At 44.7% G+C, this 18,033-nt stretch overlaps 3 protein-coding genes across 4 annotated transcripts; 1 reads left to right on the plus strand and 2 right to left on the minus strand.

Annotated features, from left to right (window-relative positions):
• Positions 1–61: 61 nt before the first annotated feature.
• tubgcp4 (tubulin gamma complex component 4) lies at positions 62–6,585 on the minus strand. 2 transcript variants are annotated; one of them, XM_079737203.1, is made up of 18 exons: positions 6,441–6,585; positions 6,156–6,284; positions 5,794–5,916; positions 5,569–5,622; positions 5,411–5,461; positions 5,218–5,297; positions 4,816–5,017; positions 4,029–4,194; positions 3,172–3,296; positions 2,820–2,870; positions 2,636–2,741; positions 2,198–2,305; positions 1,826–1,970; positions 1,285–1,462; positions 1,002–1,136; positions 679–795; positions 435–574; positions 62–187 (listed from the first exon to the last, which is right to left on the minus strand). In XM_079737203.1, exons 1-18 carry the CDS (start codon positions 6,516–6,518, stop codon positions 181–183), a joined length of 1,995 nt encoding a protein of 664 aa, XP_079593329.1. In that variant the 5' UTR covers positions 6,519–6,585; the 3' UTR covers positions 62–180. The 2 variants fall into 2 exon arrangements, with proteins under 2 accessions (XP_079593329.1, XP_079593328.1); XM_079737202.1 differs by having other exon boundaries at positions 5,411–5,467.
• A 393-nt stretch (positions 6,586–6,978) lies between these two features.
• On the plus strand, positions 6,979–10,753 carry cdkn2aip (CDKN2A interacting protein). The gene is made up of 4 exons (XM_079737260.1): positions 6,979–7,036; positions 7,471–7,720; positions 7,804–7,925; positions 9,524–10,753. Exons 2-4 carry the CDS (start codon positions 7,473–7,475, stop codon positions 10,081–10,083), a joined length of 930 nt encoding a protein of 309 aa, XP_079593386.1. The 5' UTR covers positions 6,979–7,036; positions 7,471–7,472; the 3' UTR covers positions 10,084–10,753.
• A 4,742-nt stretch (positions 10,754–15,495) lies between these two features.
• On the minus strand, positions 15,496–16,280 carry cart3 (cocaine- and amphetamine-regulated transcript 3; the record flags this gene model as incomplete). The annotated part of the gene is made up of 3 exons (XM_079736872.1): positions 15,496–15,603; positions 15,786–15,869; positions 16,116–16,280. 3 exons carry the CDS (start codon positions 16,278–16,280, stop codon positions 15,496–15,498), a joined length of 357 nt encoding a protein of 118 aa, XP_079592998.1.
• Positions 16,281–18,033: the final 1,753 nt, after the last annotated feature.

The raw sequence follows: 18,033 nt of genomic DNA on the forward strand, positions 1-18,033 counted from the left end.
ATAAAAGAAAACGTGACAGTTTTATTTTATCGTCTGTTTATTTATTTTTTTACAAAAAAGACTTCCATTGTTTGGGTAGTTTAAATACAGTTTGTACAGAACGGGATTAAACAGCTTTAGTTAAGTGCTGATATTTACAATGTGAAGAATGCAGGTTGATTTCCATCTTCAGTCCCCTGTTCAAAAGCTGCAATGAAAAAGGTTTCCTTGAATAAGATGACAATTAATTCAATATAAAACTATTAATGTTAAGCATGAAAGGTCAACCGTTGCTAATCGGATTAGTCAAAGATCTGACTTTTAAATAGAACTCCATTTTTTTTTTGCTAACCTCAATATCAGGTTAGTAATTTATGTGAAGTACCGACGCTACAGCCTTTGAACTCCAGACCCAGTGTCAGCCGTTTCATGCTGGTCGGACCGGGGGTCCTTACCTGCCCAGGGTGCCCCCTGACTGGGTGTAGTACTTGTTGTAGTCCAACCTCAACAGGAGCTGGGCCAGGTCCGAGTTGATCTGGTGGTTGCGTACGCTGGACAGGATCTTGAACAGCAGGAAGGACTGCCGGCTGAAACCCTGCACATGTACCAGACGGGTAAACGACACATTAAACCAGATTCTCTGTGAGTGAGGATACAGATGGATTGGAGGGCCCCCTAACCAAGAACCCTCCCCCCCACCTTGACCAGGATGTCTAGCTGGGCCGCGCCCCTCTCGTCCAGGGGGGCCACGCTCTGACTGATCAGGGAGCAGAAGTTCAGACACAGCTCCAGGATCTCGTTCAGACAGTGGAACACCTGCAGGATTTAAAGACACGCCACTCATGGTCTGACCGCACTGAATCCATGACACACGCATACAGAGTGCTTTACATTTACATTGAGATCATTTAGCAGACGCTTTTATCCAAAGCGGCTTCGAATAAGTCTATTGTCAGAAGAGGAGAAACAATACATCGCCATCGGTACAGTGAGGGTGTTCATCGAATGCTACAGATGCTCACCGGCTTCAGCAGGATGAAGGACTGGGCCAGCAGGTTGCTGAGGAAGTGGTCGTGGGCCAGTCGGATGCTCTCAAAGTCTCTGGTGGAGTTGATCTGCTGGAGCAGCTGTGAGAACTGAGACTCCAGCACGTCCACCTGGAAACCGTTCCAACGCACAAAGCGTTTGACGTCATCCAATTCCAACTGTAACGTGCTCCTCTTGATAAAGTCACAGGTCACCCCATCACCCGCCGTACGAATGCAGACACGCCCGCACTATCCCCTCCCACGCGGCCCCTCTCACCTGTAGGTAGTACTGCAGGTTGTCCACCAGGAAGGCCATGTGGTTACGCAGCCGCGACTTGACGGCGTCCGTCTGGTTGGACTTCAGGTGCTTCCTCTGCATCTGCAGGGCCCAGCAGTGCTGCAGCTGGGACTGCACCCTCCGAACGCTCAGGAGGTAGCGGAAAATAACGTTGTACCTGGCACCACGGTGTAAACACAATGTCAGGCGACGCCCGCTTTCGATCGAGGGAAGCCGTTTCAGGCTTCACCGTACTGGCGACTGTAGTAGTGTACGGCCTGGGGCGGCAGTAGTTCAGGAGGCAGAGTGGGTTTACTTGTAACCGGAGGGTTGCTAGTTCGATCCCCGGCTCCTCCTAGCTTGTTTTGAGGTGTCGCTGAGCCAGACACTTAACCCTAACTTCTCCCGACGAGCTGGCTGTTGCATTGCATGATTGACCACGCTGCCCTTGCGTGTGTTTGAATGGTTGGGTGTCGCTTTGGATAAAAGCTAAATGCCCTTAATGTTAGCGTAAATGGTTGTACTGAGTGGGGGTACTGACTTCTCGAGTACAGCCGGAGTGAAGAGGATGTGGAGAGGCCATTGGACCTTGTAGGCCAGACCTAGGGCCGCCCAGCCGGTGGGGGGCACCTCCCGGGGGGAGGTTTCCTGGGGAGGGGTGGCCCCCTCTCTGGTGCCTGTGGGGTCTGGAGAACAAACACAGAGCAAAGGCAAAACAGTTAGAACGGTAATTGGCCGCTACAGGGCGCCAAACGATGCTGCCCTCTGGAGGTTTGGTTGTTTTAAAACTAGACCGCCCTAATGACAGAATCTGAGAATTGGATCCCTTTCTTGTCATTTCAACCTAATCAACCAATCTTGGATAATGTCTATCAGAAATGAATGCCCCTAAAACAATAAGTCTTCCACAAACCTTTGCCCTCTTTGCCTTGGTAATCTATGGTGAGGTGCAGAAGGGGTAGGAGGTTGTCATCGTCCAGTAGGACCTTGTGTGCCGCCTGCTGAAAGGCCACGTTTACATCTGAGGAGAGGAAACACAGTTAGGCAGAGAGACAGACAGAGAGACAGCCTATGACCGCAAGGGAAATCTCTCCTACACTAATAAATGATTTAATAATATCCCAATTTTTACAATTTAGTGGACACCTTGATTCAAAGCGTCGTACAAAACCGTGAATACATACATACGAAAATAGCAATTTGCTAAAAACTTGGTACAATGCATCTCTCCTTGCTCTAAACAAGGTTCATTTTCCTTTTGAACATTGTCCCTGTTTAAGGTACATTTAAGATGTGAATACACGATGTAGCATGCTCAGGCTAGCATGTTCAAACTGTGATCTCAGCGCACCGTGTTCAGTGACGGCCGTGGGAGGGGTCTTCAGCATGTGCTGTGCGTGGTCGATAAACACTTGGTACAGCTCCCCGCGGCCCAGTAGGTAGAAGTCCTTGATTATCTGCACGCAAATCAATGAAGTTTCAATCTTAACGGTAACCAGAACAGTACAACACCAGCCGATGGGACAGGCACCCACCTTGAGCTGCCCCAGTAGGTCGGACTCTTCCACCATCAACGTCCAGAGATGCTGTGAATCAACACACATTGATTAGAACCAGGCAATACTGACACATTTATGCCAGTATTATCAATGATCAAATCAATAGGTTTTAGCCAAAGCTCACTAACATCATAACAGCCATATTACTTTTCCGTCACATATTAAAACATCAAATATTCGAAGAAAAACAGTGCTGATATGGTGACGATGACCAAAAATGACCATGGGACCACACGGTATATAGACGTCAGGTGCAAAGCAGACATCTATGTTATGCCGACAGATTGGTAGACTCCAACAGGAATGGTCAGGTCTCAATAAATCCCACCTCAGCCACGGTGCTCCTGATTCCATCGATGAGATTCTCAAAGTCGACGAGGCTGAAGAGAGGCTGCTGTTTGAGTCGGTGCAGCTCCGCGGCAAACAGGTCCTCCTGGTGTTTCAGTATGGAGCCTGGTAGAACAAACGCAGGCAAAATGCACTGAAAATTTGTGATCGACCGATACATCGCCAATTATTTTTATTTATTTATTTTTTATATTTTTTCCCGGCGTGATTTACAGGCAGTTCAATAAATGTTCATTTTTGAAACTGAGACTTGTAACATTTGTTATCATCAATGTGTACTTTTTATGATGTAAAATGATGGGAGCAAAAGCAGTATCGGCTCCAAATATCGTCTCTAGAAAATCGCGTTGTCGCCTAAGTTTTGTCGCGCGACAAATCATAAACCGACGCTGTGCAAGTTTTGTCAGGCAAATTTGCTGCGGTTCACCCCGGACTGCACTGCAGGGAACAGTTGGCCGGTTGAACGCTGATTGGCTGTTACGTTACACATGTAACTCAGTGGCCACGCTGTTGAACGCTGATTGGCTGTCATCACGCGAATGTCGCGGCAAAGTTGAAATACTTCAACTCGAGCGAATTTGTCGCGCTACAAATCCTCGTGAACACGCTCACCTGTGCAGGGCGAAAGTCTGGCGCGACAAATCAAAACTTGTCGCCGGTTTTTCGCGTCTCTACGTTCACTTTGTATGGAATCTTGTCGCCCCTTTGTGTTTGGTGGGAACGCACCATAAGGCTGATGAGAAAAGATCGGTATCGGCCCTGAAAAATCCATACCGGTCGATCCCATAATGTAATAGAGCGACGGTATCCTGTTTTACGCTCCACCCGAAGAGCTACCTGCTCTGGACGGGCTGTGGTTGTGGTTTTCAAACATCTGCACCGACTCGCCCACAAACAGGATCTTCTCGGCCACTCGGACGGGGATGTAGGAGGGAAGCATCTCCACGCGCAGGGAGAACTGCTGCAGCGACGGAGCCAGCATGTTTTCCTCCTCGATCAGCCTCTGCATGGGAGGACAGGAGGTCTCGTCACTCCATTGAAAAGTCTGAGGAGACCTTTTAAATCTGACTGGCAGTGAGGCAAGGCACGCACATGACTGGCAGGAGCTCCATTGTGACCATACAACTGCCTTTTCCACCTGATGCCAATTACTACGGCTGTTGTTATTATAATTTATTTCTCTCTTTCTTATTGTCGTTTCTTTCTAATGACTTTTGTGTACCTCTGTACAGTGTCCTTGAGTGCAGAGAAAGGCGCCTTCAAATAAAATTATTATTATTATTATTATAATAACATACAGATGTTCTTCTTGACAAGTCAAGCCATTTTAAATGTAGTCAGACTGATCAGTCTGACAATGGTCTTGGACCAAAACGACTCAGAGTGCAAGAGATTTTTCAGTGTATCAGGACATGAATACACCCTGGTTTACATATTGAATGTTTGACCCCACATTATTGAGCAAGATGTCTAACCTCTACCTGATCATTATTAGTATGCATCCAAAAACCACAGTCACTGTATGTCACTATGGATAACGTTGTTTTTGCTACATTAGATAAAGTCAACAATAACGTCATTTTGTGGTGTCGTTTTGATTGTTTGATTGACCGATGGTTCTCACCAGATCCTGCAGTTCTCGGAGCTGCTTGCCACTCAAACCCCCTATCCCCAGGTCCTCCTCCTCCTCCTCCTGATTGGCTGTGGCCCCGCCGGCGCCGGGCCCCTGCTTGATGTAGAACTCCTCGCTCTGGTCCAGAAGCAGCCCGTGCAGCATCCACGCCGCCAGCTGCTTGTACATCACCCCGTGGCAGACGGCCAGGATCCTGCCGGCACGCACGCAACCGAGCATTGGTGTTTAGAACTCATTATCGAAAGGATTGTAATGATACACAACAGCAGAGGTGGATGGATGTATGAGAATGAGTCATCACTCTTAAGTTAGCTCCATTACGCAACAACGCACGCACGAGCGCACACACACGAGCGCACACACACACACAAACACACACACACACACACTTACTTCTCCAATGCCATGCGGACAGGAGGAAGGCCCCCACAGCTGTGCTTGTATACCGTCTCCAAAATCTGGCAGCCATGAATCTGCAATTAAAAAGAAACGGACATCAAGCCAACCATGGTTTTTTTCGTTGCCTTTCTCTTCCACTCGGTTATGTGAGTTGTGCTTAGCAAAAGAGTAAAGAGTTATTCTTTACCTTCTGTGATTTGATTGTCTCGACCACCACCATCACCGAGGGAAACAGCAGCTGGAACTAAAACAATACGGTTGAACATTGTGAGTCAAACACTGTCATGAATAGGGATTTCAGAAATAAATACGGATCACCCGGATAATAAACAACCCAACTGTTACCTGATCCAGCATATAATTCACATGGGATATCGTAAGATGTGGGTCTCCGAGAAACTAAGACACAGAGCACAGCGCACATTATGCGTTAATAAATTGCAATAATTTACACACATCAAAATTTAGACATATATTTATTTTAGAAGTTCCATTACTACGATGAAAAAATTTGGTTGATGTATGCAAAAATATGATTGGTTAATATACCACTATTAGGGACTTTTATACCTCCTGTTCCAGGTCCAGCAGGGCCTGTCTGTAGGGCTGCAGCATGGTATCAAGCCCAGTGCAGAACGCTCGCAGGTAAATCCCATTGAGTCCAGCCTGGCTGGGAGGGTTGCTGTGATGCTCCTAGGAACCATCGTTCATACCAATGTTTCAAGGGTTCACATAAATTACACTATTGTATCATAGTTCAAGAGTATCTGCAATGGTCTTCAAAGCAATCACGCAATAGTTTATTTTTAAAGTAGAAGCCATTCCCACCACCAAAAGAGCAGTAATTCAAATAAGAAAGTTGGTTACTGATTGGACACAAAAACGATCAGGAAAACGCAACACTGAACATAATGTGTTTAGCATGGTCTCACCTGTTGGTGCACATGTCCAGTGTGCTGCTCTATGAACTCTGTGAATCGGATGTAGTCAGATCCCAGTTTGCAGAGGCGATTCAGGACACTTGCCTCACTGGGGTGAAGGAAGGGGATGTCCTGGGACACCTGCATCCAGAGCAAAGGATCCGTTTATGTCAAACCACACCAGTTGACCACTGGTGATTTACCTAATGTGCACTATACACACACTATAAACACTAGGCTATACACTAACGTTCATGCACATAACAAGTAGCAACATGCTCTAACAAATGCCTTCACCTGCAAGCCCGTTCTTTTGTTCCAAGTGAATATGGACCCGGGGTATCCACTTAACGCTAACAGAAGTTCGTGAATCATTTTGATCAGCGTTGTATCAATAAATTCATAAAGTAAAGCAGCGTTTCTCGAACGGTCGCTAACCCATCAAAAGTATCTGGTCGCACTTTCTTGACGTCACCGTAAACAGCGCTACAGACGGCGGTTGAGCGGTTGTTTAATATTGGTAATTTGGTGCTTAGGGATCGCAAAAGTCACGCAGAATAAACGATTTGACCCATCCGTAATTCAAATAATTATTTGTTTTCAGATAGACTCGCTGGTTTACAGGCCATTCAATGGCAGAATAAAAATAATTTCGAATAATAATATATATAATTAATATATATTTTAATAAGATCTATGATATATTATATAATATTACATTTAATATAATAATAATAATAATGATATAAAAATAAGTTCGAGCAGTAACCGTGATGTCTGGGTATTGTAGTTCGCAGACACGGAAGCCACCAAACGGTCCGTCGCTTCCGGGTGTCGTCATCATTCCGCCATGTAGCTTTTAGCCGATCTTGCAACTAGAAGAGCAGCAAAAGGTTCGTCAACTACCTGTTGCGGCTGTTTAACGCACACGGGGGCACGCACTGGCCCTACACTTCGCCAGAAACTCCATGGTTAATATTAGTGGCGGGTTATTTTTTGTTGTTGTAGTATTCGTAACTTTTTTTCCTGATACTTTATGCTCAGCTATTATTAGCTTCGCTAATTTGTTTAGGTTGGCCACCTTGCTACTGCTAATGTTCGGGTAACGATACACATCTGAATAAAACACAACCTTGACAGCTCTAGTATAGGTCTGCAGTTTATATTAAGGTCTGGGAAAAGGTTTTAGATGCCACATTAAAGGGGAACTCAGGCAGTGTTACACATGGCTAAAACCATTGAGGTTAGGTCTGTTTTGTTGTTGTTGTTGTTGTTGTGGTGATGATGATGATGATGATGATGATGATGTGACGGTGATCTATTACAGTGATGGCGGAGGAGAGAAGTAGAGAGGACATCGTCTCAGAGTACCTGGGCCAGAACCCCCACCTGGCCCAGTGGGTTGAATCCTTCAGGGGCTATTGTGAAACCAACAAGCAATGGTTTGCCAGAAGGGAGTTTGTCCTGAGAAATATGGAGGCTTTCCCCACCATTGAACCAGGGATGCCCAGCAGCAGTCTGGACAGACTATTGTCTCTGTCCATGGTCTGGACCAACAATGTTTTCTTAGGCTGCAGGTAAACATTGACACCGAGGATGTTGAGATTTGTCCTGTTGAAGTTATTGGGTATCAGAGAAGGTGTAACTGTTTGTTTTCTAGGTACCCAGACGCTGTGATGGTCAAGATAAAGGAGATGGGTAAAGGGATCGTTGTCGAGGACGCCCCCGTCCGCACAACAAGAGATGAGATCCTAGCCAAAGGAAAGAGGGGCACTTCATCTGGTAATGACACATCTCAAACACGGTGGCCTCTTTTGGATTTAATTCTTGATGGAGGTTCTCCGTCTCAATCTGACTCCCTACCCATGGTGCAATAGACCAATTGTGGTCAGAAGTAATTGTTCATTCAAGTGATGCATATTAATCATTTATAAGTGTATACATAAGTCACTAAAAGGGAACTTGTTACCTAAAGGAAAAGACAAGGCACTACCTAACAAACTGCTGAATCCCCCCCAAAAAATAATGTTAACTCTTGACTTGATGCTTTTAACCAAACAAGATTCAAGATTCAAGATGGTTTTATTTTCATATGCACAACAATTACAGAGCAGTCGCTGGCAATGAAATTCTTTAGTCTTGGGCTCCTCCGACAGTGCAGTATAAGAGAAAGCAAAAGTATATGAGAAACACAAGTAGGAGAGCTGAGACTTAAATAATAAAAAATAAAATATAATAATAAAAAGTAAGTGTATAAGAGGAACACAAGTAGGAGAGCAGAGACCTAAATGTACTAAATACTAAATACTAAATAAATAACTAAATAAAATGTAAAATGTAAACAGACGTGTTTATCCAGATGTCGACTGGTATAAAGTGGCAAGTTTTAAAGTGTTATAGTGGTGAGCTAAGTAGCTCAGGAGTTCAGTAGTCTTATGGGATGAAACTGTCCCTGAGTCTGGTGGTGCGAGACCGGATGCTGCGGTAGCGTCTGCCGGACCGGAGAAGCTGAAACAGTTTGTTACTGGGGTGATGAGGGTCTTTAATAATCCGGTTAGTCTTCTTCCTGCAGCGCTGAGTGTAGAGGTCCTCAATGGATGGCAGCTCCGTCCTGGTAATGTGATGGGCAGCTTTCACCACCCTCTATAAGGGCTTACGGTTGAGGGCGGAGCAACTGCCGTGCCAGGCGGTGATGCAGCCGGTCAGGATACTCTCTATGGGTATCCTGGAGTCCATGTTGAACCTCCGCAGCCTGCGGAGGAAGAAGAGCCGCTGTCTTGCCGCCTTTGTGATGGCGTCGGTGTGGTGAGTCCAGGTCAGGTTCTCGCAGATGTGGACCCCGAGGAACTTGAGGCTGCTGACTCTCTCTACTGTCGTCCCGTTGATGGTGCTCGGCTCCCTGTCGCTTCCTGTAGTCCACAATCAGCTCCTTAGTTTTGCTGAGGTTGAGCTGGGGGTTGTTGTCCTGGCACCCAGATGTCAGGGCTCTCACCTCCCCTCTGTACGCCTTCTCGTCGCCTTCGGTGACCAGGCCGATGACGGTCGTGTCGTGTCGTGTCAAACTACAAACTAGTTTGATTGGTTTGAATTGGTATATTAACCTGTACATACCTGATTTTGCACACACATATAGTTCTTTCTTCACACACCATTTCTTTCCGCTAAACAAAGATATAAGGGTTGTAACGTTCTCAAGATTTCTTCCTTGCTAATGAAGGGATTTACCCTTGCCCTCTGGGGGGCTAGGGTCAGGGGGATGTCATACATATGCGGCCTGTTAAGCCCTTTGACGCTGTACCTGTGATTAAGGGCTCTACAAATAAGATTGAATTGAAATGACAGTGTTTGAGTGTGTCGCAATGTCCACCATTATCCCTCAGGGCCCGACGGTGAAGGCTGCGCGAAGAAGGCCAGAGTGGGGCCCGGAGGAGGGAGGGCCGCATGCCAGAAACAGGGCCCCTCGCCCCAGGCCCCGGCCCAGCACCAGCCCTTCTTCAACCGCCTCTACAAGGCCGTGGCCTGGAAGCTGGTCTCGGCGGGGGGCTTCGGCCCCAACCTGGACCACTACGAGATCCTGCAGAGCTGCGTGGAGTCCTGCAAGCAGAGCCTGGGCTGCGTGTTCGTGCCGCTCAAGGACATTCCCGACTTGCCGGCGAGCCGCGCGCAGAAGGAGGGCCAGGTGTGTGAGCTGCGCTGCAGCACCGTGTACATGGGCACCGGCTACGGGCGCGACGAGGCCGCCGCCAGGGCCATGGCCTCCAAGGAGGCCCTCAAAGCCTTCCAGGGCCGCAAAGTGACTGTGAAGATCTGCAGGCGGAGGTACAACGGGACGGACGTGGAGGACGTGATGCTGCTGGACGATCAGCCCCGCAGCCAGGGGTTCCCCCCGGCGCTGAGCTACCCCTTTCAGGCTGCCTCCGGGGAGGACGGGGCCTCATAGCACAGACACACGCACTCCTGGAAGGGCTCACCGCGGCGTCGCCAGAAGCACTAGGAGGACGGTGGGGTGGTCCCTTTGATTGCCATGCCATCGATCGTCGTAACACACAATGTACCACCCTGCTGCTTTAGAGTTCCTGCAATGCACTGTTTTATTTTTGCACATTGCCTCGTATTACAGGTGGTGCATCCTAAACAGCACCATCTTTTCGTTTCTTTATCCGTTTGATCAAGAAGAATTCACGTCTTGATTTGATTTCAGTTGGAATAAGTTGGGCTGCTACAAGCGTACATATTGGGATCTTGCTGTCAAATGCTGAGGCTGTGTCCTGCTGTCTTTCAGAAGTGATTCTGCTCGCTCCGTTAGCTTGTGATGATGCTTTGATGAGGTAAAGTAATGGAGAGATATGCCTTATGAGTGCCCTAGAATACATAGCCATCAACAGTACAAGTTTAGGCTACTGTTTTGTTGTTCTTTATTTACTGTTGACCACTCAATCCCATCTCTGTGGACAATAGTGGGGATATTCTGTTTGGTTGAAGAAAGTTAATGTTCTGATTATTATATATTGCGTAAAAGGATTCTGCAGTGGTGTGTGTTTTCACTTATCTTAAAAGAAAACATTGCAAGTGTGTAATGTGTATGTTGTTCCATTTCTATATTTTTTTAAATAAACATATTTTCAAGGAATTCAGTTTAAGATTTGTTATTTCATATCTGAGAGGTTGTTGTTGGTGGAGCCAAAGAATTTGGTCGCAGACAAAATAAAGGGACTTTCCAATCCTCTTCCTGAAACAACCTTACAGTCAGCTTAAACTATGGGGCAGAAACTGCAATCGAGGACCAAAGTAACACAGGGATAGAGGGGGAATTAAATCAACACGAAACCCCTTTAAACCGTCGCAAATCTACCATATACCCCAGTAGTGTGACATTGAATCTCAGGGATCACATTGTTTCAGATTGTTGTTGTGCTGATTCTCTGACTGTCATGTAACTCTGGCGTAAATCACGATTACAGAATTATTACATCTCAGGAGGAGTAAATACAAAAAGCACCTACTGTAGTCCACACTTCTTTACATGTCAAACACAAATAAATGTGAAAACGACACCAAAAGTTTTAATTTAATAAAGACTGATTGACAGGAGTTTTTAATCTTAGTATTAGTTAGTCTCAGTAAATCGTATTATATTTTCTACTCAAGTTGGATGGCCACATTTTGAAAGGGTTTACCGCGTGTATTCAAATGTGTTGCAGTTCTTTGACTGCCAGTCAGACATTAAAAACACTCAAAAACAACACCGCCCAGAGCACCAGAGCTCCAAGTGTGAGTCACACCAATCACTATGACATTCAGAGGGCTTGTTAATGTAATAATGAGCTTGTTTTTCTGAACTTGTTTGGTTCCGGGGGCAAATCATTTCCAAAAAACACACTCAGACTCTCCATTCACAAACTCCATTTTGTTAGAACTTTTAAAATATATTCTTTATGCAAGCCTCTGTGTTACTGTCTCAGAGTACCTTTTTTTTTTTTTTTTTACCATTGTTTTAATAGATTGTGATCTCTATTTGGGGCTTTATTTAAGCCATATAGTATTATAACATTTATCAAATCGTCTTGTCTCTTTCTAAAAAAGAAAAATCGCTGAATGAGCTCTCTAAAAGACTGAGCTTCCACGGAATAGACTGCTGTTTACTAGGTCAGGGCTAGTGTTAACTTAAATCAAACCTTCAAACACGACGGTGTCCTGGAAGCTGGGACATGAGATATCCTATAAATGCTACCGCTAGAGGGTAGCACTGCTCATATATGTGAGCAGTGTGAGGCTCGCTCTGTGTGTGCGTGTGTGTGTGTGCGTGTGCGTGTGTGTGCATGTGCGTGTGTGTGTGTGTGTGTGTGTGTGTGTGTGTGTGTGTGTGTGTGTGTGTGTGTGTGTGTGTGTGTGTGTGTGCCAAAGTGTGCATCTCTATGTAAATTATGAACAATTGTCTGTCATTTACCTAATCGCTTAGGGAGCGATAACATAAAGCCTACATAGAAACTCATGTCTCCTGCGTGGTTTCCGTTCCTCTATTAGTTAATGATGAATTGTGGAGGCAAAGCAGCAGATGTGAAAGAGAACACTTGAATGAATGCATAATTACCTGTTTACATGGATACAAAAACTGTACACAATGCAATAGTCATTGCATTGCATAACATGCATTGGATATCATAAGTGAGAGAGAAAACTCCAGGAAATGGATGTTGAATGATATTTACTGAAGAGCTGTGGTACACTGAAGATAGCTTTTGCACGTGTGACTTTCTGTTCACCTACATCAGCCTAACATCATTCATCTCTCTCTCATCTATCAATGTTGTTGGCAATCTCATGACGACACATATCCTGTTGATTTCAACTAATCCTTTTTTCTGTTGCCCACTGGTGGTGTAAACTTGACGATGAAGGCTAGTGATAGGACGATGGTGCTTCACGCGGCAGACGCGCTCCTCACGTCATCGACTCCTGACAGCTCCAAGAAACCCGTCATCACCCCCAAAGTTAAAACCTTGCAGGTGGAAAATGGGGGAGAGAGAGTGGGCGGAACTAGATGACAGAGGCAATGGGCTGGTACATGAAAGCATCATTCTATCTCTAGGATTCAAGTAGCCAAGTTTGAATGTTAAGTCTGTTACAGAATGTGCTTTAAGAATGTATGTGTATTTCTGTGTCTGTGTGTGTGTGTGTGTGTGTGTGTGTGTGTGTGTGTGTGTGTGTGTGTGTGTGTGTGTGTGTGTCTGTCTGTCTGTCTGTCTGTCTGTCTGTCTGTCTGTCTGTCTGTCTGTCTGTCTGTCTGCCTGCCTGCCTGCCTGTCTGTCTGTCTGCCTCCCTGTCTGTCTGCCTGTCTGTTTGTGTGTGTGTGTGTATGTATAGGTTGTGGCCATTAGCCCTGAGATTAATTGAAAGGCAGGGTTACAATGCAAAAAGTCGACATAGTTTTATATTGGGGAGGGGTGTCTCCTCGAGGGTTCTTATACAGGGACGGGGACAGGGAATCCGTACGACTTTCGGTTCGTCCATCGTCCTGTTCCGTCGTCGTGCCTCTGACAGTTGGTTCCTTGAAGGTGATACGAATGTTGATATCCGAACGACAACGATATTTGAGTTTCCTCCAATCTCTTCTTCTGTTCTTGCTCTCTCTACCGCACCATTGGAGATTCGGTTTGCCAACCATGAAAATGTTTTGTAAGGGAATTCACCCTCAAGGTTAAATGACCCAGACTGTTGCCAGGTGGTGTGTCTCCAGGGTTGCCAGGTTGGGGCTGGCAGGAATCCGTCCTCCCACAGTCCTCGTCCTCTTCCAGGGTCTTGTGTGCGGTTCCCTCCAGAACAACACAAGGTGTGCATTACTTTGTCTCCCTTTCTTCTGACACTTTTTGTGTGTCTTATGTAAGTTGATTTGGACAAAAGTGTCTGCTCAATAGCCTAAATTCAAAAATGTAAATGTATATTACTTATTTATACAATAACAAACAAGCTTGTGCCTCTAGCACACTGACTTCAAAGTGGCCGGGACAACAAGGGGTGAAGGAATAACATTTCCTGAACACAAAACTGATATCAGATCCCAGTGAACCTCACAAATCCTTTTCTCTGCCTTCAGCATTGCCCTTTATTAACCAATTTGATTTCCCGAAATTAATTCTTTCTCTCTGTCCAAAACCTTTCTGTGTCTCCCATCCATCTGAATTAGCCGGTAATCAATTCTAACCATTCCCCCCTTAGTCAGGATTCATTTGTGTCAGTCTGGAAGGCTGTTTACCCCTTATTTTTTTCCAAACACACGCACACGAACACACACACACACACACACACACACACACACACACACACACACACACACACACACACACACACACACACACACACACACACACACATACACACTCAGAGACACACACACACACACTCTCTCTCTCTCTCTTTCTCTCTCTCTCTCTCTCTTTCTCTCTCTCTCACACACACACACACACACACACACACACACAAACACATACATACAAACACAATGGTTTCTTTACAATTCTTCTCAGGTTCAGTGTGATTATGGGATGGCGGGTTATGGTATGGAAAGATATAGTTTGTTGTGGAATGGTGTAGTAAGGTGTGCTATGGTAATGTATGGTGTAGTATGGTGTGTTATGATATGGTGGGTATGTTGTGGTTAAGTGTGTTATGGCGGCATGTGGTGTGGCGTGGTGTGGTGGTATGTTGTGGTATAGTGTGTTATGGGTTGTGGTATTTTGTGGTATAGTGTATCATGGTGTGGTATGTTTTGGTTTAGTTTATTATAATGTAGGGTATCACATGGTACGGTGTAGTATGTTAAAGTAAACTATGACTAATTTCTATTAATATTTAAAGCCTCATAACTCAGCAGGAAATAAGAAACAAACAGGAGGTGTGTGTGTTTGAGCGGCACTACAGCATAATGTGTGTCCAGATGTTGTTGTTGAAAAGTACAGACCCACTAAGCCCAAAACTGATAGAGGAATGCCTGCTGGCCTGTTTTGGCTCATGCAATATTGATGACGTCTACAGAGGGAAATAATGGGAACAAACACAGACGGAAGTGGCAGAGAGGACATTGGGAAATCTCCCCGGGGTAATGAATAAATCACAGCATGGGGTAAGAGCTATGTGTCATTTATATTAAAGCCTTTCTAATCAGGGAAATCAAGGGGATGGCAAAGTGTTTTACTTTCATTTATTACTTTCTTTCTGCAAGTCATGTAATTTCATCATTGAAACACAGTATTTTGCAGCCTTATGTGTAAACTTATTTTCAAATGTCGGATAACACTATTATTTCATATGACAAAATCTGATCAGAAATATGAAATCCTTGAAACACATGATTTGAACTTACCGGATATATCGTTTGATTACACTTACACATAACACATTAAAGAATAATATTGAACAAATGTAGAAGTAAATTGAAATGTATTTAAGGAATTTGCTTTGAAATATGAACATGTAAACCAACAGTGATTTATGATACGGCAGCTTGTTATTATCCACAATTCAAAGAGGCCTAAGCTAAACAAATAAACACAATATGACCTTTATAATAGCACATCTCATGAACGGTATAATATTTGATGAAGATGCGATAGCCTAGCCTTCTATTGTTAAGAAAGATGTCACAACTTTGGCATACAGAAAACATTCATTTCAAATGTGTTGAATCTTTTTGGATTCAGGCGTTCAGCTAACTTGTCATATCTGAACTATTAAATACTCTGACACATTTATTTGAGGACATTTATTATTTTTAAAAAATGATATATTAAATACACTCCAGGAAGAGTATTTCCTCCCTTCCCCATATAGTCTACATTCAAACCACTTTCCCATTTTACAAGCATTTTAACAGGAAAAAGTTGCAAAAGGATCCCCGAGGGCAGTCGCACATCTTCCCAATCCGCGCTCCTTTCCTGATGGCGCACTGCTCTCCGATATCACACTGGAAGAACAACAGCACATGCACAAAGTTTGCTTCAGCATCATGTGCGTGGTCAACATCATATGGCTGGGTGTGGAGCTAGTGCAGCCTACAGTTGATCCAAATATATAATACAATATCATATTATATATGTATAACATAAGTATTCTGCCATAGTATTGTCTTGTTAGAGTTTAAATCACCGTTGGTACTTGGCCAAATTTCTTCTCCCATAATGGCATTTTTCTTGTTTGCAGTTTTTCCAGAACTTCGTGGAGAGCCCCAAGCTGTCGAAGTAAACCAGAAAGATGTGGAAACAAAACGCTAGGTTTAAATTATTATCATTCAAAAATATATAAATTAGGTCGAATAAATATCATAACAACTTATCAAAAAACAAAACAACCATAACATCTACAACAAGCGTCAAGAAAAATAAGTGGTGATCAGTCTAATAAAAATAATAATGTACACTAATAAAAATGAAGGTAGGGGGACATGCCATATATAGGCTACGTCCGGGACATGCTCACCAGCTGCCTCTCGTTGGTCAAGTTTGGACCTTTTGGATAAAAGTCCCGCAAGGCTCTGGTGCTGAGGTCCTCCTCCGACTCCGAGTTATAAAGATCAGCTCCATGGACGACCGAAAGGAGCACGGCGCAGACCAAGGCTCTGGTCCACACTCTGGAACTCTCCATGGTTTCAGACGTAGAAGTGGATGGTCGCCGAAAATAGTCTATCCCCTCCCAAAAGTCCTGCCAAATATACCCAGTCTTCACACCCCAAACAGCTTTTATCTGAATCTTCAGATTTCGTCTACTTCTTGCTCCACCTCGTCCTTTGATTTTTTTTTCCATGCGTAAGAGCTGCCGCGTATGAGTCACTGCGTAAAGTTGCTGGGCAAATATCTCCAAAGTTGCCCCTCGTCGAAAACCAACAACGCAACAGAAGATAAAGCCTATATTTGGACAGCTATAATGCGAAATCCTGAAAACAATTATAAAACCCAAGAAAAACATTTCTGAATACTTTTTTTCTATTGAAAAATTACAAAGGGTTGATTTTATTGATTATTTACTGTTGCTATGGTTTTAATCTTCTTCTCGTGTGATAGGTTATACAGGGAGCACATATAATATGACTTAGAAACGAAATACATAGGCCAACATATGTTTTACTGCAAATTCATCTTCATTGCATAGTTGATCTCAATGAACTTAATTCCCCATGCTTAAACATAGCATATGGCATAACCATTATGCTGCAATAGCTTTACCATTCAGCCTTGTCATTCATTCAGCTTTCCCATCCACGCGTCACTGAGTACTGGGACCGTTGCTCCATCAGGCACCATTCCAAATACGTAGAAGAAGTAATCTGCTTGTGAAAATACATTTTTAACAATCTCATCAGAGAGACAAATGTTTAAATAAAGAGCCTCCGTGCTGGGGGCATAGAACAGTCCTTACAGTGTTTTAAAACCCAAGTGGGCGTAGGGAATATTGTGATTGTGTAATTCTGCTGCACCTAGTTATCCATAGTGCGGGCGGCGTCACGAAGGGCAGCATGCCATTGCTTTGATCTGGTATTTCTCTGTGTCTCTCCTCTTCCTCCTCTTCCTCCTCCTCTCCTGCGCTCCTATTGGCAGAACCGGGCGCTGGAAGACCCCGCGGGCTTTGATTCTACTGGTGGCTGCATGACTCATTCTTCTTCCCTGGCTCTTTTTAATGACTTGGACCCCAATCTCACGGTTTATTCCAAACACGGCACTTCATTAACCTCACAGCCATAAGCATTGCAATCATCCGTCCCCTGGATCCTGGTCCTTACCTGGCCAAACACCACCCCATGAGAAATGAAGAAGCGGGACTGTGACGTGTACACTTTGCATACACTGCACACAGACACCAGCGTACCGTCCTGTTGGTGTTTGGGTTTAGGTGGATGGCGTTTTACGACGATAACAATAAATAATGATGTTCATTTGTGTGCCCAGGTTTTTGCAATGCCGAGCAGGGAAAGCAATGGTGGACCGGAATAATGACGGTGGATTCCACTGAGGCTGCTGTCTCTGGGCAGCATCCAGAAGAAGACATCCATGGTCTCTGAGGACACAAAGGTGAGGTTCATTAGAGGCCCTGCATTTCACGATGTCGGTGCAAAACAGTGTGTTGAATAGGTGTGTGTGTGTGTGTGTGTGTGTCTATGCACCTCTGTGATTGACCTGTGACTGACTAGTGTGCGCGTCCCTCTGAACCCTATAGTGATACGTGATATTACAGGAGTCGTTATTTAGTTAATTAGTTTATTTGTTGTTCCCTTAGGGAAATTCTTTTTCACAGTTTCCTTCCGTTGACAGGGTTATAGTCAACACTGAACCATTGTAATCAAACATTGTGGTCAACGGTGTGGGATGAGTCTGTCATCCTCATTTGCATTTGTCCATACATC

Source organism: Pollachius pollachius, assembly GCF_949987615.1.
Source record: "Pollachius pollachius genome assembly, chromosome: 5".
Lineage (NCBI taxonomy): Eukaryota > Metazoa > Chordata > Actinopteri > Gadiformes > Gadidae > Pollachius > Pollachius pollachius.